This window comes from Macaca mulatta, chromosome 7 (assembly GCF_049350105.2).
Source record: "Macaca mulatta isolate MMU2019108-1 chromosome 7, T2T-MMU8v2.0, whole genome shotgun sequence".
Taxonomy (NCBI): domain Eukaryota; kingdom Metazoa; phylum Chordata; class Mammalia; order Primates; family Cercopithecidae; genus Macaca; species Macaca mulatta.
This window is the reverse complement of record NC_133412.1, coordinates 148,077,513-148,103,326: the sequence shown is the minus strand read 5'-3', so window position 1 is coordinate 148,103,326 and position 25,814 is coordinate 148,077,513. Positions and strand designations below refer to the sequence as shown.

Sequence of the window (25,814 nt, the reverse complement as noted above, 5' to 3'; positions counted from 1 at the left end):
CCAGTTGCATCCTCACAGTGACCCCTTGCAACAGAAGGTAGCTTCTGAGAAAACTGAAGCTTAAAGAGGTTAAGGACACAACCTAGCCAGAGTTGCAAGTTAGTGTTCCTTCTGCTACTCTCCCTAAGTCAGGCTGGACCACTTCCAACCACTGCTTCATGAAACACAAGTCACTTCTGGAACTTCTGTGCTTCATCCACCCAACGCTACATGTCTGGTACCTTGTTGGGCCCTGAATTTAGAATACTGTGGGTCCCAGCTCTTACAGTCGACCTCCTTTCGATAGAATGGGGCAAGCAATGCCTATTTTGCAGGTTTACCAGATAAATTAAAGCTTCTAACACCAAGTCCTGTTCTTCCTTTCATTCAACCTAATTTGTTTTTCTATCTACTAGAGCTCTAGTTCTACCCTCTGGGACCCACTTCCCTCCCGTGAGACCTTCACAGAGGGATGGCCTCACTGCAAGAGAGCTCAGCAGACAGGGACTGTGGAAAGGCAAGGCTGTGTTTAAGCCTGGAATCCATCACACCTGCCACCTACAGTCTAGGTTAGCTACCAACCCTGTATACTCACCCTCACTGACCACTGCTCCTAGGAGGTCATCAACTCTCACCTGTTCATGTGTATTGACCTTGAGCATCTTGGTACATGAGGTAATCAAATCCAAATGAAATGAGATGCTCCCACCCCTCCCAAATCCATCACTGAAATAATGTAAGCCCCCACAAAAAATGCAAGTCTACTGGTGTTTTGAAAGGGCTTCATCAAGATGGTGACCCCAAATTCTCTAGAGTATGGCTTGACGGGCTGAAGGAAGCTGGGGCACTAAAAGACTATGATGCTTTTGAAAACTTAAAAAAAAAAATCCTAAGCCCCCCATCCATCTGTATGGACCCCTCCTCTCAGTCAAGGGCACTCCAAAGTTAACCTGAAAAGCTAGTTTGGGCCACGGTGGGAAGAGGAAGCCAGCCATGGCTCATTATACCCTAAAACAGGCTCCTTAAGTCTGATGAGAAGCATTTACAATCTATTTTCTCTGAAGCCTGCCGGCTGGAGGCTTCATCTGCGTAAAACCTTGGTCTCCACAACTCCTTACTGTAACCCAGACATTACTTTCTATTGATTCCAGGTCTTTAGATAGTAACTCTTTCAATAAATTGCCAATCAGAAAATCTTTGATTCTGCCTATGACAACACCCCTAGGCCTTGAGCTGTCCTCCCTCTATAGACCAAACCACTGTACATCTTACAGGTATTGACTGGTGTCTTATGTCTCACTAAAATGTATTAAATGTGTAAAACTAAGTTGGAACCAGACCACCTTGAACACATGTTCTCAGGATCTCCTAAAGGTGGTGTCACAGACCATCAGTCACTCACATTTGGCTCAGAATAAATCTCTTCAAATATTTTACAGAGGTTGACTCTTTCTGGCAACACTTTCCTGGCTGGCAGTCAGGATTCTACCTTCTGTCAAATTAGGACAGTGTTAACTTCCACATAAGGGATTTCTGATTCCACAAGATAAGCAACAGGACCTTAAGTGGTTTTCAATGATGTCAGTGCAACAGTGCTGGGGACTTGTACCACCTCGGTAGCCAAAAGGAACACAGATACAGGAACCCTGTTTGAGAACATCTGCCCTTTAATTTGCATTTAAAATCAGTTTCTTTAAATACTTTAGTTACAAGTTCTGAATAGTGAAGACAGAGTAGTAGATGCTGCAGGCACTCAGTATTGGCTCCCACCCCTTCCCCCCTCCCCCACCCCCAGGCCTCACTTCTTGGCTCAAGATACAAAAGGGCACTCTCTACTGGCCCTGGTGTCAAATGTCAGCAGCCTCAGGCCTGGATGCGGTTGGATACAAAGCCATGAATCCCAGTAGCTTTCATTTGCCTTTAACCATGCTCCAAGGAATTCCAATGATTGTGCCCAGATCCACGGGCAACACACCTTAGAAATGACCTCATCCATTTCACTACTATGTACTAACACCCTCAGGGTGGTTTCCTACCCCAGTCCATGTCCTCCAGATCTGTGTCCTGCAGAGGAAGAGACAAGGCCCCACTATAACGCAGGAAGGAATAAGAACTGCCTCCTCAGCCCACGTGCTTAAAGCAACTTAATTGAAAAGCTCAAGTCAATCTGAGTCAGTCTAGAGGAGACCTCCCCTCCCTAGTCTCTACCAGGCTACGGCCCTTCCTCGGGACCATGCTCGGTCCCACTGCCATGATGTGCTAGAATCTGCTCTAAGAACAAGGTGCTAGAATGAGGCCCAGCAACCAGGAAAGGGTTTGGAAAGGGTTGCTACAGCCCCAGCTGTGTGAGATTGTGCCAAGACGAGTCTTCCTGGTGTAAGCCTATGATGGAGAGCGTCGGCGCGGGCTCTCCTATGGTGACTACAACACGTGACCTCAGGGGACCTCTGCCCTCTCCTCCCACTCACACGCCCAGATCCCCTGGCCTGTGCTTCCTGGAAGAGGTAGAAGAGGCATCTTGAAGTCAATGACAACGGAGAATGAAGGTGCCACTGAAGAAGCAAAGCAGCACCTCTTTGCCTGTGTTCAATCCCTCCACACAAGTGGAATCAAGGGAGAATGTGAACAGCCAGGACAGAGGCTGCTCTGAGCTTGGGAGGCACAGCATCCTCCTAAACATCTCTGCAGAACAAACTTTCAAAAGATAGGAACTTGATAACATGGTCCCCGGGGGGTTCTCTATAGTATACCAGCACTAGGGAGAAGCAAAATCATCTCTGCGGAGGGTTGATGGAAGAAAGGCAGGAATATGGATGAGCATCCATTAAGGCGCTCTCTCTCAAGCCTAAGGAATTAAGATATTCGAGGGTATGAGACAGGTGCAGAGAGGGAGAGAGCCTGGCAGGAACACCAAGAAAAGACCTGTGACTGCTGGTTACATAGTGCTCTGCTTCCTTGCTTGAGGCCAACAGCATGTGCCTGCCTGTCACCAGGCTAACCCGGGACCCATGACGGGACAGGGAGAAGACTGATTTTCAGTTCCTGCATGATCAATTTATAGGGTGTGTGGGTTCCTCCTAAAGATCCAGGAGGAGGACTCTGGGATCCTCTACCGCTGCCTTGATTTTGCGGAGGAAAGTCACAGCCTCTCTGCCGTCAATCAGCCGGTGGTCGTAGGTCAGTGCCACATACATCATGGGCCGCACCTCCACCTACAGAGAGGAAAGGTCAAGAGGTTTGTCCCCAGCAAGCCACAGCCAGCCTTGCTGAAGGAGGAGATTTAGCACGGCCCATAAGAAAGTTCCTATTTCCAGAGCCTTTCCTATTGATGTTGCCTCTGCATATTTACAGTATTTTCAAAGACCAGGCCTTACCCTCAGTGCAAAGCTTCCCCACTCAGAAACAAAGTTTGCCAAGAAAACTGTCCTCTCACAACTGTCTTTTATTTTTTAAAAACATACTCTGCCCTCTAATGCATCTGCTGCCTACGAGGAAAGTCTTCCCTTCAGTTCTGGCTGCCTGTACTTGCTTCTCTGGTGTTAGAATTTAAAAAAAAAAAAAAAAATTAAGCTGGGGTCTACAAATTCTGGAATTGTATGTGTAGTTGGGTGTGTGGGCATTTTCCAGGAAGATCTACGGATTTTGGTTTCACACAGGAGTCAGTAACCCAAAAAGATTCTAAACACAGGAGTTCCCAGAAAGCTTTTGATATCAACATATCTTCTAAGGGCCAGCTCAAGCCCCTTTAATACTTAATTCTCTGAACTCCTGGGAAACTTCCAAGCTTTATCATACAACTTGCCAGCTCATAGACTGACATGCATAAATGTCATCTGTTTCCCAGGGGCAAGGGACCATGTCTCCAACTATATCCCCCACTCCATAGAAGCAAACAAGCCTTCTCAGCTCAGTGGTTCTCAAACTTGAATATGCATCAGGATCATCTGCACTTCTTCTTTAAGTCTGGGATGGGGTCTAAGAATATGCATCTCTAACAAGGTCCCAGATGATGTTGATCCAGACCACAATTTGATAATCAGTGCCTTAGCTATTAGAAACTAAGAAATGGAACTTAGGCCTAGAATTATAGTTAATGTTTTGCAATTAGCATTTAGTTGGATTTCCCCTTCATCAAGACCTAGCCACTAGGACCTTAGAAGGGAGTTCCTACCTTGCCTCCTACAGCCACTGGCCTGTCAAAGATGCCATGCATCCCCAGGATGGCAGACTGAGGGGGGTTGATAATGGGTGTTCCAAAGAGCGAGCCAAAAACGCCTCCATTGCTAATGGTGAAGGTACCGCCATCCATATCTTCAATGGCAAGTTCATTCTTTCGGGCCTAAAAACAGATTTCGTCATTGAAATATTAAGCCAACCCAGCTTCCTTCATCTAAAGTCAGTCCATAATCCCAGCACTTTGGGAGGCTGAGGCAGGAGGACTGCTTGAGGCCAGTTCAAGGTCAACCTGGGCAACACAGTGAGACCCCACCTCTACAAAAAACTTTATTAGCTAGGCATGGTGGTGCACACCTGTAGTCCCAGCTACTCAGGAAGCTGGGGCAGGAGAATCGCTTGAGCCCAGGAGTGCAAGGCTGCAGTAAGCTATGACTCTACCACTCTACTCCAGCCTGGGCAACACAGCGAGACCCTGCCTCTAAAAACAAAAAAGCAAAGGAAGTCCAGAAAGCTTGTATCATGAGATTGATGGCACAAGCGCCAGCCTCCGTGTGACAGTTGTCCGGCTGAGGTGTCTATGACCAGGGCTCCACCAGAGAAAAGGCACAACTTCATAAAGCTGAAGACTTCAAAGAAGATCTTTTCTAGCAGGTCTCATCTGATGAGATTTCAGTTACCAGAGCGCGGTGAACTCCACCAGATAGATAAAATACTTAGCTCTCATGGGCCACTGCTTTTCTCAGGGGCTATGCACTTGACGTTCCATGAGCACTGCTCGCTGGCGAGCCCAGCCTTCCGAAGGCTCTTTTCCCTCGCCTGCTCAGCAGCTTGTATACATCTTTCTACTTTACCTTCTCTCCCAGTTCAGTGATGGTCCGTTCAATATCTGCATAATTCATAGCTTCCACATTCCTGATGACTGGAACCACCAGACCCTGAAGAGGGTGAAGAGCTGTTTTCAGTTGCAAATTAACATTACCTTTTATAGTTACAATTCCCTTGATTCAACCAGTGGTATCCCCTCCCTAGAATACCTTCATTACTCAATGTGATTAACAGAAAGTCTTAAGATAAAAGAATGTGGCATGGTTTAAAGAAAAAAAGTTACTAACTCCTTCCTAAAAACACAGAATTAAAGAAATGATTTCTCTTGTGTGATCTCCTTCTTCACACAGATAAGGTGAGGGTCTAAGACCAGCGCTCCCCATCTCCTGCCCCAACATACCCGTGGGGTGGCCACTGCAACACTGATGTCAATATAATCCCTATACACCACCTCTTTGGTTGTATCGTCAATCACTATGAGAGAGAAAATACATGTTACACACAACTCCCCAGGCAGGCCAAGGCTAATGAGGTAATATCTGCATTAACAGAGTAAAAATCTGCAGAGCTTGATACAGTGTGGGCGGACCAACCACCATGAACACCATTGCATTATGCAAGGCAGCTGGCATTCCACTTACTCCATCCCAACCAAGCATAGTATCTCCCAAGTCCCCTGACTGCGCCTGGGCAGAGGAGCATCCATTTCTTTGGCAGCCCTAGAAGGGCTCAACACACTGGCTTACATAGGATAGGTATGCACTAAATTCTCGTTAAGTAGCTCTATTCAAGCTCTGCCTTTGCAGAGAATGACTAACGTTAACAAATGTTCCAAAAAAGGGCAAATTCGGAAAGGAAAAGGGGGTACAGAGATGCTACACATTCTCTGCTTCCGACTCTCAACAAGAGTAAGAGGGGAGATCCAAGAGTAAGCGGGGTGATCTGGCTTTGAAATATGCTACCTTGAGAGATGGCAAACCAGCATCTGAAAATGTACACCTAGCACTAATGGGAAAATAAAGGCTTGGGAATCATTTCCACAGAAAGTCCACGTTGTATTGTTAGATAAGACATCCGGAGGAAGCATGTAACATGAAAAAAGAGGCCATGAGAACTTTTGAGAGCCGCCTACATGTGTGGGCAAGCAGAAGGGGGCCACTGAAAAAGACAGTCAGTCAGGGAGGCATAAGAAGAATGGGAAAAACAAGAAGAGGTATACATATGGGCAAAACAAAGTTGGCCTTCTACCTCCTTAGAGCACACTATTCAACAGGAGGGACTAGGGCTTCTGCTTCTAGACCTTTAGGGCCCCTGACATTGCTGAGGATGGCAAAAGTATCACTGCCCCCTCTCCAATCTCCCAAGGAACAGAGAAGTGTGTCAACAGGAAAGCAAAGTGCTTGTTAGGTCCACACTACAATGACATAAGTGAGTAAAAAGGAAAGAAAATGAGCACCAAGTCCATCAAAGAGAGGCCAAGCCCAAGCTCCCAGTGAGGCCCATCGACCTGAGATAGATGGTCAGCCAGGAGCCTACACCAAGTGTGGAAGTCAGGCCCCAAGGTAACAGGGCCTGTGGAGCTGGGGAAGGGGAGGAAGCCAGAACACGAGCTTCCACCTTGATAGGAGACAGCCTGGAGAACTGGGCTATCCCACAACTGCTTGCTGCCTGAGCAGCTGCCAAGCAGTACACTGGGAAGAGAAACTGTTCTGCCCAGCTGGTGGGGAGAAAGTAATCATGATGCTGCTTCAAGGAAGTGAACCAAGAAATCCCTGGGGAAGATACCCATATTTCTACAGGTAGCAAATAAAAAGCCTTGGTCTGTTGATCCTCTGCATGTGGGAGCAGGTCTGTGCTCATACACCTACCTTCCAGGACCTCTCTGATTCTGGCCACAAGCAACTCACCTGCATTTACAACAGGCTGTTCCTGCAAGGCAAAGGCTGAGGCCTTCACAAATGCCGACATGAAGCCTAGTTTGAGGTTATGTTTCTTCAAAAAAGCCTCTTTGTGCCGAGCCCTCATCTCCTGGATGTTACTGTGAAAACATTACAAAACAAACTGACCACAAAGCCTGTATTTTGACTTTCACACAGGTTTCTCACTCCATATACACAATCAGGTGAGAGCTTTTCCCTCACTCTGGACCATTACCTTAGTTCAAGTTTTGAAATAGTCTACCTGAGGTTAACACAGTAACTCTGTTCTTTTACAAAGAAATATAAAGGAATCAGGCCCAATCTGTCTTTAAGGTGGGTTAAGCTCTTTATAGCGCTCCTTCATGGTCTAGAAGTCAGATTTCAGTGACACATCATATGAACAAGAGATCACACAGCACACCAACATCCTTCCCCTGAATAACTGAGCTATCCATCTTGAAAAAAAAAATTGTTTTAAAGTATAAACAAAATCTACAAAATAAGCAATATTCTTATTTATTGTTAGAATACAAAAAAAAAAAAAAAAAACCCCACTAAATCTGAGTATAACTCCCATGTGATACTCCTCGTATCTCTTGATTAGTGGAGACTAAAATAAACACTTCACAGGTACATGAGGCTCCATGTGGGAAAAAGCAGTCATGACTATGCACAGAAGGGTATAACCCAGTGTTCTTTCAGACTCATAGAAAGTCATATTCATTCTTCATCTTTCCAGAGTTAGCAGTTCCATCCACTTATTCTTTCAAACAGGCAATAACACCTACTACATGTGAGGGTCAGGGCCAGGCACCAAGATACAAAGCTAATTAAGACATAGCTCTTGCCCTTAAGATTAGTTTAATGGCTGTGATTTCTTGGTATTCAGAAAAGTGGCTACCTGTGGTTTAGGCTGCTCCCCTTCAGATGAAGCAGCAAGTCTTCTGAAAAGCCTTTACAACATGAACAGCCTTTATTCTCTTGGGACTGGTTTTTTTCAAAGACACATTGCAGAGTTAGTGGGAAATGGCTTTCCCATCACTTTGCTGCAGAAACCTCAGTATTTATCGGAATGTAATAATGCAGTTCTATGATGAAAATTGAATTTAACTTTATCTCAGGGCCAAATGCTCGGTTCTCCCTTTCTCCCTCTAATGGCCTAATTAGACATTAGCATGAAAGGTAAGATGTGGTACAATTTTAACAGCCCCCTTCAAATCTTTTGTTTTTGAAAAAGGAAGTTTTTCCAAGGGGGACTGATTGGGTTTAAAATGCTTGTTTTCCTGATTCTAACCTTATTTAGTGCTAGGATTACCACCCTAAAGACATTACTGGTTCCCAAGACACAAGAGCTGCAGAAGAGGGAAAGAGATGTGATAAACATCTCTGCTCTCAAACCTGCCCAAATGTCATTGTCTGGTCATTAAGTAGTTTCTATTTCAGAGCTCTGCCCTTGGAGGCAAAGGCTGGGACAACAGGGAAAGGGAGAAGGTCTCAGAAAGGTCCCTTATGGGTTAGCTGATCAGCACAAGACCCAAAGGGCACTCGATCTAAACCAAATTAGGCTGCAGCAAGACTGCAAGCCATTGTTAAGTGACACCTTGATTAGCTGCTGAAAGGAGATCCAGCTATTATGCTTACTTTCCAATCAAAGCTGTTGGGCCAACTGCATCTTTCAGGGACACAAATATTTACATGTTTTGTCTTAAGAAATTGGGTAGAATTTCAAAGTCCAATTCAATTTGTGTACAATTTGGCCCTAATGCACTGAAACATAAGCTGCAGCCTTTGTGATTCATTAGTCAAGGTCCTTCCCCTACATCCTGTGAACAAGAGAGAAATCTTTGGCTTGAATGTCATCCAGTCTCTTCAGAAAGTTTCCCAATAGAATGGATGACATCCAGTAAAACAGGTCGCAGAGCCCTACTCTAAACAATACCACAGCACACTACCAAGAAAGCTTCCCTTCTCCCTATTTTCAAAGCCTTCCCAAAGAAAAGCAAATTTCTCTAATGAAAAGTAGATATGCAGACTAAACCCTCAGGACAAAAAGAAACAAAGAGATGACCTGAGACTTGATTTGCTTCCTGACTTAAATATAAACTCCTACCCTGGCATTCAAAACATTCTCAAGTAAGGATCCAACCTTCTTTACCATTCTTTGCTATACATAATCCTCACAACAGAAATGATTTTTGACAATTTCTCAAATGTGTCTTCTACTTTCCCATCTCATGGTCTACACTGTTAACATCGTCTGGAATGACCTTTCTCCACAAGGCTGACAAAATGCTAGCCATTCTTGAAGACCTGTTTAAAAATTCTTTTCTGGCCAGGCCTGGTGGTTCATGCCTATAATTCCAGTGGGAGACCAAGGCAGGAGGATGGCCTGACCCTAGAAGTTCAGGAGACCAGCCTGGGCAACACAGCAAGACCTTGTCTCTACAAAAACTAAAAAAATTGGCCAAGCCTGGTGGCACATGCCTGTGTTCCCAGTGGTCCCAGTCATTTGGGAGGCTGAGGCAGGAGGATCACTTGAGCCTCCCAAGTAGCTGAGACTATAGGTCCACACCACCGTACCTGATTTTATTTTATTTTTTTTGAGATAGAGTCTCATTCTGTTGCCCAGGCTGGAGTGCAGTGGCACAATCTCTGCCACTGCAACCTCCTCCTGGGTTCAAGCAATTCTCGTGCCTCAGCCTTCCCATTAGCTGGGATTATAGGCACGCGCCACCATGCCTGGGTAATTTCTGTATTTTTACTAGAGGCAGAGTTTCACCATGTTGGCCAGGCTGGTCTCGAACTCCTGGCCTGGCCTCATGTGATCCAACCACCTCAGCCTCCCAAAGTGTTGGGATTACAAGTGCGAGCCACTGCACCCAGCCCTCACTTGGCTAATTTTTAAATTTTATGTAGAGACAGTCTCGCTATGTTGCCCAGGGTGGTTTCCAACTCCTAAGCTCAAGCGATCCTCCTTCCTTGTCCTCCCAAAGCTCTGGGATTACAGGCACGAGCCATGGCGCCCAGTCTATAACCCCACTGAATTCCACAGTACAGTACTCTGTACACAGTACACACTCAAAACATGTTTGTCAAATTTCTCTTCCTGACAGTGCTGATACCTGAACACATCAAAATCTTGAAGAAAACAGGTGAGTCAACAATTAGCTCACTACAGAAATGGGCATACCCAGTGAATTAGTACCTTTGGTTAACATTCTAAGGTTAGTTAAAAACACAACTTGTTTTCCATTTTACTATCAAAGCTGGGTAAAATGAAAGACAAGCCTAGCCTATCTTTGCCTTTTCATCTACCCGATTCTGAATCACTTAGGAAAACATGTAAGGAGCAACCCCTGTGTAAAAGAAGTAGGATGTGGTGCCCAGGCTCTCGGCATGCTGTCACGGCTTCTCCATCCCGAGTGGGAGACCTTTGCATAAACCACGTTGGCCTGGTTGTCCCATCTCTGTTTGGCAACCTGACACTAGTCAGAGTGTACAACTATGACTACTCTCATTTATCAGAAATCGCAAGATTCAGGTTTAAAAGTCTAAAATGCTAAGTTGTTGGGTTTTTCTTGAGACAGGGTGTCTCAGTCTGTCACCCAGGCTGGGGTGCAGTGACATGATCTCAGCTCACTGTACCCTCAACCTCCTGGGCTCAAACGATCCTCCCATCTCAGCCCCCCAAGTAGCTGGGGCTACAGGTGTGCACCACCACACTTGGCTAATTTTTGTATTTTTTGTCGAGGTGGGGTTTCACCTTGTTACCCAGCTGGTCTTGAACTCCTGGACTCAAGCAATCTGCCTGCCTCGGCCTCCCAAAGTGCCAGGATTATAGGTGTGAACCACTACACCTAGCCAAGGCTAAGGTTAAGGTCATGGAGAAGGCAGGCATAGTATCAGGAAAGCCAATTAGAGAAGAAGCCAGTGGGTCGCTCTGTGAAAGTTAACAATAAACAGGCCGGGCGCAGTGGCTCACGACAGTAATCCCAGCACTTTGGGAGGCTGAGGCGGATGGATCACGAGGTTAGGAGATCGAGACCATCCTGGCTAACATGGTGAAACCCCATCTCTACTAAAAAAATACAAAAAATTAGCCGAGCGTGGTGGCAGGCGCCTGTAGTCCCAGCTACTCAGGAGGCTGAGGCAGGACAATGGCGTGAACCCAGACAATGGCGTGAACCTGGGAGGTGGAGCTTGCAGTGAGACGAGATCGCCCCACTGCACTCTAGCCTGGGAGACAGTGAGACTCCGTCTCAAAAAACAAAACAACAACAAAAAAAACAATAAACAAAGCAAAGAAATACCTCTTCCCTGACAAGTTAAGTTTTAGAATCAGCACTAGATAAGGAGATAAGGACAGGGGCAAGTTCGAGTGTTCTCTAAGAAAAAAGGGCCTAGGGGATAACAGGGGCTAGAAACACTACCTCATGTCAATCTCATTAAAAGTTGTCAGCATTGCACATGTATTCTGGGCCTCCTTCAGACGCTGAGCAATGCGCTGCCGCATCCTGTTCATTTTCTCCTGAAAGCGAGAGTGGAACAAGCATTGATAATCTGATCTCTCTGGGTCAAGCATTCCCCGTGTAGTCAGAAAGAACATGGCCTGCCACGAGTGGATGGCCAAGGGCTATAGTACCTAAGTAAAACAAGAGCTCCAGGCTTCCCTTTCCTGTAGTGGCCCTTTCTCCTCCAAGCAAAAACATGCAAACACAGGCCAAAACTACTCACTCAGATGTGCCTGAAGCTTGACCAAGAATGAAGGCTCAGAAACGGTGATTTAAAAACCAAAACCAATTTATGAAAGAATGTAGTGTAGTGTAGTCTAGCCAACATAAGAATCATAAGAAAAAGGGCACTTTCTATTGCTAAAGACTTGCATGACAATAGCTATTTGTGGAACGGAACCTCATAAGCAACAAACTTTTGAGGCTATCATATTTTTAGGAAGTATTCTCAGGCAGAAGAACCACACTCTTGACCATACTTCCTTGAGGTTTTATGTCTGCACCTGACAGCTATTGCTACTGAGTATTATCCCTTAGCTACAGCTAAGTATCCCGGAAGTATAGGAATAGAGCTCACTAAACCACCTCTCTGAAGTGTGTGACATCGTGGGAGGAAGGGGGTGAGTTACTAAGCTACCATCCCCTACAAATATTTAACTTACCCAAGGCTTTCACTGAGCATAATATAGCAGGAAAGCCACTGAACAAGTGTTCAGAAGACCTCGGGTTCTAGTTCTATCATTTGATGGTGATGTGACTATGAAGAAGTTATATTCTAAACTCCCTTTGTCAAGGTTGAGGGAATGAGCTGCCAGCCATTCAAAGGTAGGCACCACCACACCCATACTCCACTAATCTCAACACTGCCCCCTGCCTCTTTCCTGGAAGTGGTCCGCAGAGGCTTACCCGATGTTCTGAACGCAGACCTTTGCCAGCTCCTGGCTCAGCTAGTGGTGGGGCAGCAGTGGGTTTCACTGCAGACACTGAAAATGAAGAGAGGATAAAGTGGCATCAGACAAAGAAAGAAACATCTACTGAGTTTGTGCCAGTGCTTTCATATGTCCTGTTACTTAACCTTCAAGATATTCTGAGGTGTATTAGTATCACTCCAACTTCACAGATGAATAATCCGTTCAGATAAATTAAGTGACTAGCCTAAAGACACACAGCTAGTAACAGAAAGCTGAGATGCAAAACAGAACTTCAGATACAAAGTCGAGAATTCTTTCTACAAGGCAGTCAACCTGGCCTGTTCAGAACCATGATTAGTCTTAGAGTTTACCCTGAGGCAACATATTAGACGAGATGTTCCCCCACATGACACGTGGGAGTTGGAAGCCTACCAGGTTTGCTAGAAGAAGGTTGTGAGGGTGAGGGCACTGGTGGCATCTGAGTGGGTATGGGTGCTGCAGGGGGAGGAACTGGCACTGCTGTAGGTTCTGCCTTTGGGGCTGCAGCAGCAGGAGCTTCGGCCGGTTTGGCCTTAGCAGGAGCAGCTGAAAAACAAGAAAAGTAGATGCCACTGGCACTATCTGAAATGGAAAGCAACCAAATCACAGCTACTAAGCCAAATTTAGTGGCAAAAACTCTAGCTCCAATCAAGTAACAAATGTCTACTGGGTATTGGCAATATGCAAGGCACTATGAGACACACACACAATGACATAAGGCACTATTCTCTATTCCTCAGGGTCCCTGAATGTCCATCAGATAACTGGCTCAATTTAGCTCCCTCCTCGATTTCACAGGTTTCTACTGAATAAATTCAGCAAGTACTTTCAAAGCACCTACCAAGCCCAAGAAAATGTAAACTTCCAAGAGAAAAAAAAAAGTCTAGGCAATTTAAAATATTGAAATGCATACATAAACGTATTTCTAATTACTGATACTCTCCATCCTCTATTCTAACATTATATATGCAAGAATACTACTAAAAAATAGGCTGGGTGCAGTTGCTCACGTCTGTAATCCCAGCACTTTGGGAGGCCAAGGCAGGCGGATCACGAGGTCAACAGATCAAAACCATCCTGGCCAACATGGTGAAACCCCGTCCCTACTAATACAAAAATTAGCTGTGCATGGTGGCACGCACCTGTAGTCCCAGCTACTCAACAGGCTGAGGCAAGAGGATCACTTGAACTCTGGAGGCAGATGTTGCAGTGAGTCAAGATCAGGCCACTGCACTCCTGCCTGGGCAACAGAGCAAGACTCCATCTCAAAAAAAAAAAAAAAAAAAAATTAAAAAAAAAAAATTCATCGAGGGCTGACTTAGGCTTAAAAAAGCGCTTCATCCAGGATGACTCATAAATCACTGAGGTGGCCAAGTAATAATCTCACAACTTTAAATGAAATGTTTGTTTCTATTTTTCACCCATCTGGATATTACATCCAGGGTTAGTGCTAAGACAAACTTCTGCAACAGGAGGACTACCCTTATTTCCTAGCCTTCTACCATACATGTTTTCTACTCTGAGCTTCTGGTCTTGCCTGATTAACCTCAATCATGTGGTCGATCTGCATTATTAGTGTAACAATGAAAAAGAAATAGACATTTGTGACTCGTTGGTCTACGAGTATGATTCTCGCTTAGGAAAAAGAAATAGACATTTTAGTGGTTATAAAATTTCACTAAGAGTCAGATAAACAGTTATTAATCTCTAATCCTATCAGGTCTAGTACAAATTGTTTCTCATTTCTTCCCAAAAGAAATACCAACCCTTCCTAGAGATATGAGAGAATAGATGTGATAAGAAACAACACTGAATTCCCCATAATAGACAACGAGCATTTCCTTTGAGCATTACGTCAGTGCTCAGAAAGTTCTGAAGCATTTCAGATTTTGGATTTTCAGTTGTGGAGCATTTTAGATTTTGGATTTTCAGTTGTGGAGCATTTTAGATTTTGGATTTTCAGTTGTGGAGCATTTCAGATTTTGGATTTTCAGTTTTGGAGCATTTCAGATTTTGGATTTTCAGTTTTGGAGCATTTCAGATTTTGAGTTTTCAGATTAGGTATGCTCAATCTGTGTATCTATAAGAAAAGGTTCAGTTTCTCAGCTCCTGCTAAGAAACACCCATGGAAAGAACAGAGTATGAGGTTTATTTTTTTAAAAATAAACTTTTCTTCTAGAATTTGACATTTAAAGTTCACACTATATATAAATTTACCCCTTATTCCCTCAACTAAGGGCAGCTGGAATGACAGAGTCTTTGACATATCAGGGAATTAGCACATTATGCTCAGTCCCAATCCCAAGAGGGAACACTGGAGACCTTGAGCACCAGGAGAACTTCTTTACCACCAGTTTTCCTGAGTGTGAAAAGCGGAGTGCCTCCTTCGACTTTTCCCCCATCAGGTACCAAAAGAGCTTCAATCACGCCATTTGCTGGTGATGGAACCTGCACAGATGTCTGGAAGAGGAAGACAGATGGAGGAAGTCCAAATGTTTATCCAGCATTAGAAAATTAGCTGTATAGAATATCCAACGAAGCCGGGCACGGTGGTTCATGCCTGTAGTCCCAGTACACTGGGAGGCCAAGGCAGGTGGATCACTTGAGGTCAGGAGTTCAAGACCAGCCTGGCCAACATGGTGAAACCCTATCTCTACTAAAAACTACAAAAATGTAATCCCAGCTACTTGGGAGGCTGAGGCAGGAAAATCGTTTGAACCTGGCAGGTGAAGCCAGTATCGCACCATTATACTCCAGCCTGGGTGACAGAGCGAAACGCCGTCTCAAAACAACAACAACAACAAAAACCTCCAATGAGTCACAAGAGTGGTAACACAATATATAAGGCCCTGCACACAAACACCTAAGGCCACAATTTCAGAGCAAAGGTGATGACAAGTCAACGCTATTGTGAAGATTCACCCTTTCTGTCCTTTCTCAGAAACATTCAGGCAATATTCAGTTAATAGGTTTCCAAGTGATACAGGAAAAACTGGAAACAGCTTACTTACCCTCCTCACCCCATCACCACACACTACAAGACTAAAGCTACTAAATGAAGTACATAGTACACACACAGCAAACAATTTAAAGTTAAATGCAGGTCAGGTGCGGTGGCTCACGCCTGTAATCCCAACACTTTGGGAGGCAGAGGCAGGCAGATCACCTGAGGTCAGGAGTTTGAGACCAGCCTGGCGAAACCCTGTCTCTATAAGAAGTACAAAAATTAGCCAGGTGTGGTGGCATGCGCCTATAATCCCAGCTACTAGGGAGGCTGAGGCAGGAGAATCGCTTGAACCCGGGAGGTGGAGGTTGCAGTGAGCTGAAATCAGGCCACTGCACTCCAGTCTGGGCAACAGAGCAAGACTCCGTCTCAGAAAAAAAAAAAAAAAAGGAAGTTGGCCGGGCGCGGTGGCTCAAGCCTGTAATCCCAGCACTTTGGGAGGCCGAGACGGGCGGATCACGAGGTCAGGAGATCGAGACCAGCCTGGCTAACACGGTGAAACCCCGTCTCTACCAAAAAAATACAAAAAAAAACTAGCCGGGCAAGGTGGCGGGCGCCTGTAGTCCCAGCTACTCAGGAGGCTGAGGCAGGAGAATGGCATAGACTCGGGAGGCAGAGCTTGCAGTGAGCTGAGATCCGGCCACTGCACTCCAGCCTGGGCGACAGAGCACGACTCCGTCTCAAAAAAAAAAAAAAAAAAAAAAGGAAGTTAAATGTAAAAAGTTTTTTTTTAAATTGAACAAATCCAATAATTTTACAACTGAGGTTAGAGCTAGTTAAAAATTATCTCTAAACAACGGTTAAGTCCCTGTTTCATTAGGTTAACTAAGGGAAGCCCATGAAAAACTGGTAATATAAGATAAGCCTACCTTGTCAGTTTCAATCTCACAAACCACTTCATCTTCTGCAACGGTGTCTCCAACAGCTGAAAAGACAATCAAAGGCTACCTGTTAGCGGGGAGCCTCCAGTATGTTACAAGAACCGTTTCCTACAGGGCCAGCGGAAAGTACATATGTAAAGAAAAGGGCAGAGCTATAAATTCTACAACTATCCTTGGCGGAGGGGAGAATTTTAGAAAGCACTTAAACTTAAGAAGTGAGAGGAGCCAGGCACAGTGGCTCACGCCAACACTTTGTGGCAGGCCAAGGCGGGCAGATCACCTGAGGTCAGGAGTTTGAGACCAGCCTGACCAACATGGTGAAACCCCATCTCTACTAAAAATACAAAAAACTTGGCCATGCGTGGTGGTGGGCACCTGTAATCCCAGCTACTCAGGAGGCTGAGGCAAGAGAATCACTTGAACCTGGGAGGTGGAGGCTGCAGTGAGCCGAGATCATACCACTGCACTCCAGGCTGGGAACAGAGTGAGACTCTGTCTCCAAAAAAAAAAAAAAAAAAAAAAAAACCAAAAACAAAAAGAAAAACAAGAAGAGAGGAAACTAAATCTTACCTTTCTCCCACCTGACATCTCCCTCTGTGACAGATTCTGCAAATGCTGGGGTTTTGACTGTAACCAAGTCATCCTCTAGGAAAAATGCAAAAAAGAAAATCACAAGTAGTTCATTTTTCATTATTTTTCTTTAATTAAACTCAATCACTTGTTGCTCTTCCCATAAAATTCCATTCCCAAGAAGGCAGGTACTTACTGCATACAGCTGTAGTTCTGAAGAAGCGAACACTGAAGACACTGTTGTTGTTAATGCTATAAAAGAAACACACGTTAACTCCTTTAGCAGGTGAACCACTCACACTTTAGTTAAGGCCCCATGGGTCACCTTTCCCTTAAACAGTGACTCCTGACCAGGGGTGTACATCAGTGTCACTTGGGGAGGAACCTTTTCAAAGTTCACATGTCTAGGCCTCTCCCCCAGGGATTCTGACTCAGCAGGTCTGGAGTAGAGCCTAATGACCCAGGTACCTTAGACGGTGAGCTCCCCAAGTACGCCCAGGCCCCTGTGTTGCAATGCAATGCTGGCTCTCACAAAACAGACTTACATTTGGTTCTTTAAAGAAAAAATAAGCACCTTGGTCCTTTGTAGACTGAAAGGACCTAGAATCTTGATTTGGTTTTTTTTTTTTTTTTTTTTTTTTTTTGAGACGGAGTCTCACGCTGTTGCCCAGGCTGGAGTGCAGTGGCGCGATCTCGGCTCACTGCAAGCTCCGCCTCCCGGGTTCCCGCCATTCTCCTGCCTCAGCCTCCTGAGTAGCTGGGACTACAGGCGCCCGCCACCGCGCCCGGCTAATTTTTTGTATTTTTAGTAGAGACGGGGTTTCACTGTGGTCTCGATCTCCTGACCTTGTGATCCGCCCGCCTCGGCCTCCCAAAGTGCTGGGATTACAGGCTTGAGCCACCGCGCCCGGCCGGTTTTTTGTTTTTTAAGAGACAGAGACTTGCTCTGTCACCCAGGCTGCAGTACAGTGGCATGATAATAGTTCACTGTAACCTCGAACTCCTGGACTTAAGGGATCCTCCCACCTCTGCCTCCCAAGTAACTGGGACTACAGGCACATGCCACCCAGCTAATTTTTTTAAATTACTCTTTGTAGACTACGGACTTCATTGCCCAGATGGGTCTCCAAGATCCTGCCCAAAGCGCTGGGATTACGAGAGTGAGTCACCATGTCCAGCCAGGTCTCTTTCTTAACTAAATCCAGAATAGATATATGGCTTGCCCAGGGTACAAGCCATTGTGCAAGGTATAATGGAATTTCTGCCCTCAAGATAACAGATTCAGATCAGATAAGGCAGCAAGATTAACAAGACTAACTCGGAAGTAAAACAAGGTGTTATGCCAAAAAAAACAAAACAAAAACCCCAAAACAAAAAAACCACACACAAACTCCATATGGTATCTCCTACTCGGTTCTCCTGCTAGAAAGCAGCACATCAATACATTCTGGACTCGTTCAAAATGAACCTCAAAGACCAAGGCATTTACAAATATGGCCTTTACAGTAATAACAGAAACTGGAGAATGAACTCACCCTGTATGCACAAAGCCATTAACAGTGGTTACCTCTGAGGGGTGAGAGATATAGACATACACGGTATCTCTGGTTATGTGTTGCACACTTACACCATTTGGGAGAAAGATTTGGATTGATGGGGACTTTAACTTTTTACACTTCAGGATTGTTTGAATATTCTACAACAAGCATTTTTATAATAGAAAAGTAAAATAGATTTAAGTTGCCTTTAGGTATTTTTACTTTTATAACGTCAAAATAACTGTAAGGTCTATGTATAACCAAGAAAAAAATGAAGATATTTAAAAACTACAGAATACAAAATGTTCTTCATATAGTTTGTAACCATGTAAAGTACATGCCTACAGGCAAGAACTAACAGGCAACATGCAAGTGCAGAGACTGCTCTGCAAGTCATCCAGGAACCCAGAGCGGTGGCCACCACTACCAAGAGGCATTCGGGGGGGCTAGAGGACAAGGATAAAAAAGTCTTCTCATGGACACCCTTTTTACTTTTTGAATTTTTAACCATGTAAATATAATACTATTAAGTAAAAACATAAAACCAAAAATTGTTTTACAATAAAAGATTTCTTAAATAAAGTGGGTACCTTATTCACAGAAAAGGCACAACACACACAAAGATACTGGAATAGAGTGACATGATCAGGGGTGATCCCACACACAGTTTACTTTTTCCTCATTATTTACTTTCAAATATTTAGTGTATTTATGGTAGAGATTCATGATTGTCCCAATTTTCATTTAATTGCAGATGAGTAATACATTTTGAATATCTAAATAACTAGATGTTCACTGCAGGATATTATAAATAGCAAAAAGAATACTTACAATGGGATCATACCACACAGTAGAAAATGAAATCATTTTGTAACCTGCTTTTTCCCACTTTTCATAGTGTGAACATCTGAACGTGCTACAGTTTAGCCAATCCCTTGCTCTTTGCCATTTTGAGATAAATCTGGTTATACCAGTTCTTTAGTATAGATTCCTAGAGATGGAACTGCTAGACGAAAAGGTACACACAGGCCAGGCCATGGCTCACGCCTGTAATCCCAGCACTTTGGGAGGCTGAGGAGGGCGGATCACCTGATGTCAGGAGTTAGAGATCGGCCTGGACAACATGGTGAAACCCCATCTCTAGTAAAAATACAAAAATTAGCCAGGTGTGGTGGCGTGCACCTGTAATCCCAGCTACCCAGGAGGCTGAGGCAGGAGAATTGCTGGAATCCGAGAGGCAGAGGCTGCAGTGAGCCGAGATCGCACCACTGCACTCCAGCCTGGGCGATAGAGCAAGACTCCGTCTCAAAAAAAAAAAAAAAAAAGAAAAAAAGGTACACACATTCAAAGACTTATAACTATCAAATTGCCCTCCAAAATAACACAGGAATTCATATTTCTAGTACTGAGTGCAACATTTACTCAATTTAAAAAAACCAGCCAGGCACCGCAGCTCACGCCTATATCCTCCACTTTGGGAGGCTAAAGCAAGTGGATGGATTGCTTGAGCCCAGGAGTTTGACACCAGCCCGGGTATCATGGCAAAACAATCCCACCTCTACAAAACATACAAAAATCAGCCGGGCATGGTGGCACGTGCCTGTAGTCTCAGCTACTCAGGAGGCTGAGGTGAAAGGATCTCTTGAGCCCAGGAGGCTGAGGATGCAGTGAGCCAAGATCAGGCTACTGCACTCCAGCCAAAGTGGCAGAGCAAGATCCTGTCTCAAAACAAACAACAACAACTCTCATTGTGATGTACAGTAAGCAGCTCATCCACTGACCCCTTCACTTTGAGGATTCTCCCTGTAGAGAAAGCAACCTGACAGCTGTTGAACAGATAAGTAGGGAGCATTCTCTTAGCATCACCACGGAAACATTTGGAATGCAAAGCAGCATTTAAGCAACATTCATACGCAGAAGTTAATCTGAAACACACATGGGTGGCCTTTCTCCAAACTCTGCATTAGGCAGCAACAGCATTCCCTCCAAACTAGTCAGTCCCAGGACTCAACCAGTTTTAAGCTTTTACTGTTTTTAAAAATGAGTAACTATGCTACTGAGAGGATGCTCTCAATCTCCACAATAAATGTAACCTTGAGCCTTTCAGCTGCACTTACATCCAAATAGAGTGTCTAGGAGCACCCTTCTATATCCCATAGAAAGAGGGTTCCAACTTAACTTTCATTACAATCTAAACACCTGTGGAGAGCGGGCACACTCCTAGTTCAACACCTGACATGGAGCTAATGCTCAAGGAACATCACATGGGAAAAGTGAACATCGAGGTTAGTCTAAGGACTCAACATAATCACCTCAATTTCTAGGTCTGGAGGCCAGTGAAGAATTCAGATGGTCAAATTTAGAACTTTATGTCTTAATAAATAACCCGTGGCCACATGTCTGTACTCCCCAATGATACTTACACAACCTTCCTGCTGTTAGGGTAACCTGGTCCCTGGCATAAGGAGACCCCTGCAAGAAACAAAATAACTCTTAACCAACAACGCTTATCTCACAAAGGATACATGCTGGGAATGGAAAAGAGGTCTGCTCACCCCCAACCCTGAGACAGAGCCGTTATATCAACGGCAACAGATATAATCTTTATCATAGAGTCCTGCTTCTCAAACTTTTCCAAAGTAGCCTTAGTGGCAGAGAGCAACTGGGTATGTGAGATTGAGTGGGAATGTGTTTGGCCGGGGAGGAAAGAGAAAAAATTTGATGGCACAGCCCAAAGTGATTATATAATCTCATTTTCCTTAAAAAGTCAGAACTTTTCATTATTCCTGTATGTTTTCATAATAAAATGTCTCTCGCCAAGTCTCCAAATACAACTGAAGCCTGAGAAAAGACAGGGGATGGCTTATACTGTGACTATACATAACCCAATTTGAGAAGCAAGGAGGATATTTGGTCCGGGTTTGAAAAGCCTGGGTTGGAAATCTTATCACCCGAACCCTAGTGGTAAAGATTTGGCTACTTTAGGTTCAGGGTCTCCAGCTTGTCCTAGGGCTGAGAAAATCATGTCCCCATCTTTCAGTGTATTGACTTCCCATGCCATTCTGAAGTCTTCCGCCCTGGTCACTCTCAACAAGGTGAAAGCCCCTTTCTGCCCACCAGCTGTCCTTATCAGAGTCAACTGCATTTCCCCAACTGATGACTAGTAACTACAGCTGCCTCTTCTGAATTCTTTCTTATGTCTTTTTTCTTTCAGATTAACAATTCTTTCTGAACCATAGGCTCAAGAGACACCAAATGAGAGCTAGCTCTCACAAACATCCCAACACAGGTAAGCCAGTCACCTCTATGTCCAGCAGCCAATGACTATGCAGTGCAAATTCTAAGCATGGTATGTTCTTGAACTAGAATAGCTGGTGCCCCACATTGATTTTGGAAACCTGGAGTCTAATTCAGAGTTCATCCTACAGCACATTTCATTTGTACAGCGCTTTAGGGTTTATAAAAAGCTTTCCCATAATGACTTCACTTTGATTTTACAGTCTCACAACTCTCTGAAGTGGAACGACTATCTGCCATCATTCCCATTTCATATAAGCAGGGCTTCTGGAGGTTAAGTGAGTAGCCTAAAGTGAATCCCTGAGCCCAAATGCAAATCCCCAAATGCAAGGTTCTTTCCATTGTCCTGCCCACCTATAAAGTGGAGAAAATGTTCACTTACATTGTTCAGGGTTCCCACTTGAAAAATACATTTGTTATTGAGAGTCCACTACAAGCTGACATTGTGCTAGGTGCCTTATGTTCTCATAACTCAGGATAAAGTCCACACACTTTACATGATCCTGTACCGTCCAGCCCACTCTATCTTTCCTGCCAGACAGGCTTCTTCCCATGTCTATCACTGGTCAAGTCCTTTCCTGTCTGAAAACCTTTGCACAAGCAATTCCCTTTGCCTGGAATACATTTTCTTGGCTCTTTTATATTCAGGTCTCAGTTAAATGTCACTTCTTCAGGGAAGCCTTTACTGACATTTCCAACCTTCCCAAGCTGGGCTACATCATTCCACCCTTTCATCAAACCCTTTATTCCTCTCTCGTAGTAACCACAATTTAATTATGCCCTTGTCGGAGCATAACTGTATACCTGCTCTCTCTCTCCAGCTAGCCCATAAAATCTCGAGGCTAGAGTCCATCTGTATCCCTGTTACCCAGAACAGTGGCTGGCATATAGTAAACACTCAATAAATAATCTGTTGAGTCTATGAGTAAATGAGAGCATGGTGGGTTAAGAGTTCAGGCTGGGTCAGGTAGACCTGGCTGAATCAACAGCTGGGTGTGTGACCATGGCCAAGGCTTTTAAGCTCTCTTGTCTTGGGTTATGCATTTGTAAAATAGAAAAAATACTTTTTACTGTTTTGTGATGATTACAAAATTCACAGAAAGCAGTCATATAAATGCTTGGCACAAAGAAAGCCCACAATATCAACTCATTCAACAAATACTTAGGCTAGGCATGTAACAGAAAATAAGCTATGGATGACACTTTTTTTTTTAACTAGTGGGATAAAATCTAAACTCCTTCAAGTCTCTATACCATCTTCTATCTCATGCCACTCTCTCCGTTAACCAAAATACTCTGGCCAAATCACCTTTTTTCCAGTTCTTAAGTTCTGCCAACCTCTTTTCTTCCTCAGGGTCTTTGTACATGCCATTCTCTTTCTCCTGGGCTTCACTGGGTTAGCTCCGTCACATCCTGCTGGCCATAACTTTTTTTTTTTTTTTTTAAGACAGAGTATCCTGTCGCCCAGGCTGGAGCGCAATGGTGCGATCTCGGTTCACTGCAAGCTCCGCCCCCCCGGGGTTCACACCATTCTCCTGCCTCAGCCTCCCGAGGAGCTGGGACTACAGGCGCCCACCACAATGCCGGGCTAATTTTTTGTATTTTTTAGTAGAGATGGGGTTTCACCGTGTAAGCCAAGATGTCTCGATCTCCTGACCTCGTGATCCGCCCGCCTCGGCCTCCCAGAGTGCTGGTACTACAGGCGTGAGCCACCGCGCCCGGCCATGGCCATAACTTTTAAGTCACCTCAGAAATTTCTGGGCTCTTCTGTCCACCCTCACATGTTTCCTTCTCAGCAGTTACAAAAATTTGCCTTTGTTCGCTTGTTTAGCAATTGACACTATCCAACTAGCCAAGGAGCTCCACGAGGGCAAGAACTGTACACTTCTGTATCCACTCCTGTATCCCTAGTGTCTAGCACATTGCCTGACACAGTAGAAACTCAACAACTACGAGCTAAATGAATAAACGATAGCTCATGATTATGTAGCACTGTGTCTCACTACTCTCTGAACCGAACTGTCTTTAGGTATTATGAGAAACACAGGCACCCCCGAGTTCCTCACATACTGCTCTGTCCAGGAGCAGAGCATTTTAGGTGACGGCAAGGGCAGAACTTACCAGGCAGGGAACGTCTCCCTAGAGGGCAGTTCCCCTGTTGAGAAAGAAGACATTATCGACGTCACCCAAGATGGAAAAAAAAAAAAAAAAAAAAAGAACACCCAGCTTTTTCTTCTAAGTACACGCTCAAAGCTGTACCAGTGGTGGTGACAGGTGAATCTCGTAACTCCAAAGGTGAATGTAACACACCGTGCTGGCAGTCCCAATCAACACGCTGGGCCTGCCAAACTATCTCAACTTCCCACCGGGACTCACTAATACCCACTGATTTTAGCAGAGCAAGAAGAGACGGGCGCCGAATCCCGCCAGAGGACTCCGCCGCGCCTCCTCCCTAACTCTGAGTCTAGTAACTGGACGGGCGCGGCTCCCCAGCTCCAGCGCGGAGGGTGGGGTACAGCAGGAAACGTTTCCCGCGGGCTGCCTGAAGAAGGCAGGGGGCCACTGGGCTCCGCAAAACGGTCCCGTGGGCAACCACGGCCCCCGGCCGCCCAGCCCGCGCGGCCTCCGCGTCCCAGTGCCCTTGGTGCCCGGTCTGGCCGGCGCGCCGCGCCCCTGCCTTCCAGGCCTCCTGTCCGCCCGCCAACAGACTCCTCACCCGTCGAGGCCCCGGCTCGGCCAGACCGTACCTTCTGGAAGGCAGAGAGCGAGCGGCTGAATGCCCGGGACACACAGCGGGACCGCGACAGCATCGCGGCGGCGGAGCCGAGGGCGGGCGGACACCGGATATAGGGCCCGGCAACAACCGGAAGTGGGGCGGGCCGCAGTACCCGCCGCCCGACGAGGGGTGTTCGGAGCGAACCACTGGCAGGGGGTGGGCGCACGGCTGTGCCCAGTCGCCGGCGCGGCAGCCCAGGAGTTCTGCTCTCTGGAGCAGGCAACCCTAAGGCGCTCTCGGGGCCCTCTGCACTGCCTGTCACCCTGAGCTGGTTCTCCTGAAGGTGTCTACGACTGTCCCGCCACCAGATTGCCCCCGGGGTCAGGCCTCCCTCTACCCTTCCACAGAACTGGCTCTGACTTTGGCGCCCTTCTCTTTCGGGACCCAATGGCACCGCGCTGTTCCTCCGCTGTACCTTGGGAAGAGAGCGAAAGAGGGGCACGGACTTTGAATTGAAACCTTGGCAGACATGCATGCCTGATCTTACACTTGTGTGGCCTTGGGCAGATGACATTGCCCCCCACCTCCAGCCTCAGGTTCCTTAACTATTAAAAAAAACAAAAACACAAAAAAGCACTTGTTACTTCCCTGTCTTCCTAACCCCGAGTCAAAGAAACAGAATCCCAGGAATTTCTAAAGGGCTCCCATTGCCTTTTTACGAGCCACATATCTTCACCAACTATAGCCTTACTTCTCAACAGCTTCTGATTTTCCCCCTACGCAAATTCCAGCCAAACTAATTGTTCCCCATACATCTTGCGCATTTTGGAAGTTGTTCGTTTGTCACCCTATCCTTAGAATATAAACTCCCAGCTTTTTTTTTTTTTTTTTTTTTTTTTTTTTTTAAAGAAAACAGGTCGGCCGGGCGCGGTGGCTCAAGCCTGTAATCCCAGCACTTTGGGACGCCGAGACGGGCGGATCACGAGGCCAGGAGATCGAGAGACGATCCCGGCTAACACGGTGAAACCCCGTCTCTACTAAAAAATACAAAAAAACTAGCCGGGCGAGGTGGCGGGCGCCTGTAGTCCCAGCTACTCGGGAGGCTGAGGCAGGAGAACGGCGTAAACCCGGGAGGCGGAGCTTGCAGTGAGCTGAGATCCGGCCACTGCACTCCAGCCTGGGTGACAGAGCAAGACTCCGTCTCAAAAAAAAAAAAAAAAAGAAAGAAAACAGGTCATAGTTCACTGGAGCCTTGACACACTGGGCTCAAGCGATCCCTCTGCCTCAGCCTCTGGAGTAGCTGGGACTACAGGTGCCACCATGCCAGGGTAACCTCCCCACACTAAGAGTGCCATTCTTCCCGCTGACTTGAAGTGAAAGCACATAGCATGAGTATTCACCTTTAAGGCTCACTTCCTAATAAAAAAAGATGCTCTTTAAACCCCTGG

General features: G+C 45.6%; 1 protein-coding gene across 1 annotated transcript; it reads right to left on the bottom strand.

Moving 5' to 3' along the window:
* Window positions 1–1,764: 1,764 nt before the first annotated feature.
* DLST (dihydrolipoamide S-succinyltransferase) lies at window positions 1,765–24,508 on the bottom strand. The gene is given in 15 exon segments (NM_001260749.1): window positions 1,765–3,191; window positions 4,151–4,318; window positions 5,007–5,090; window positions 5,381–5,454; window positions 6,888–7,018; window positions 11,330–11,427; window positions 12,317–12,393; window positions 12,754–12,906; window positions 14,709–14,820; window positions 16,234–16,289; window positions 16,816–16,890; window positions 17,012–17,067; window positions 20,777–20,825; window positions 23,772–23,805; window positions 24,398–24,508. Coding segments are annotated over 15 exon segments (1,365 nt in total). The 5' UTR covers window positions 24,461–24,508; the 3' UTR covers window positions 1,765–3,056.
* Window positions 24,509–25,814: the final 1,306 nt, after the last annotated feature.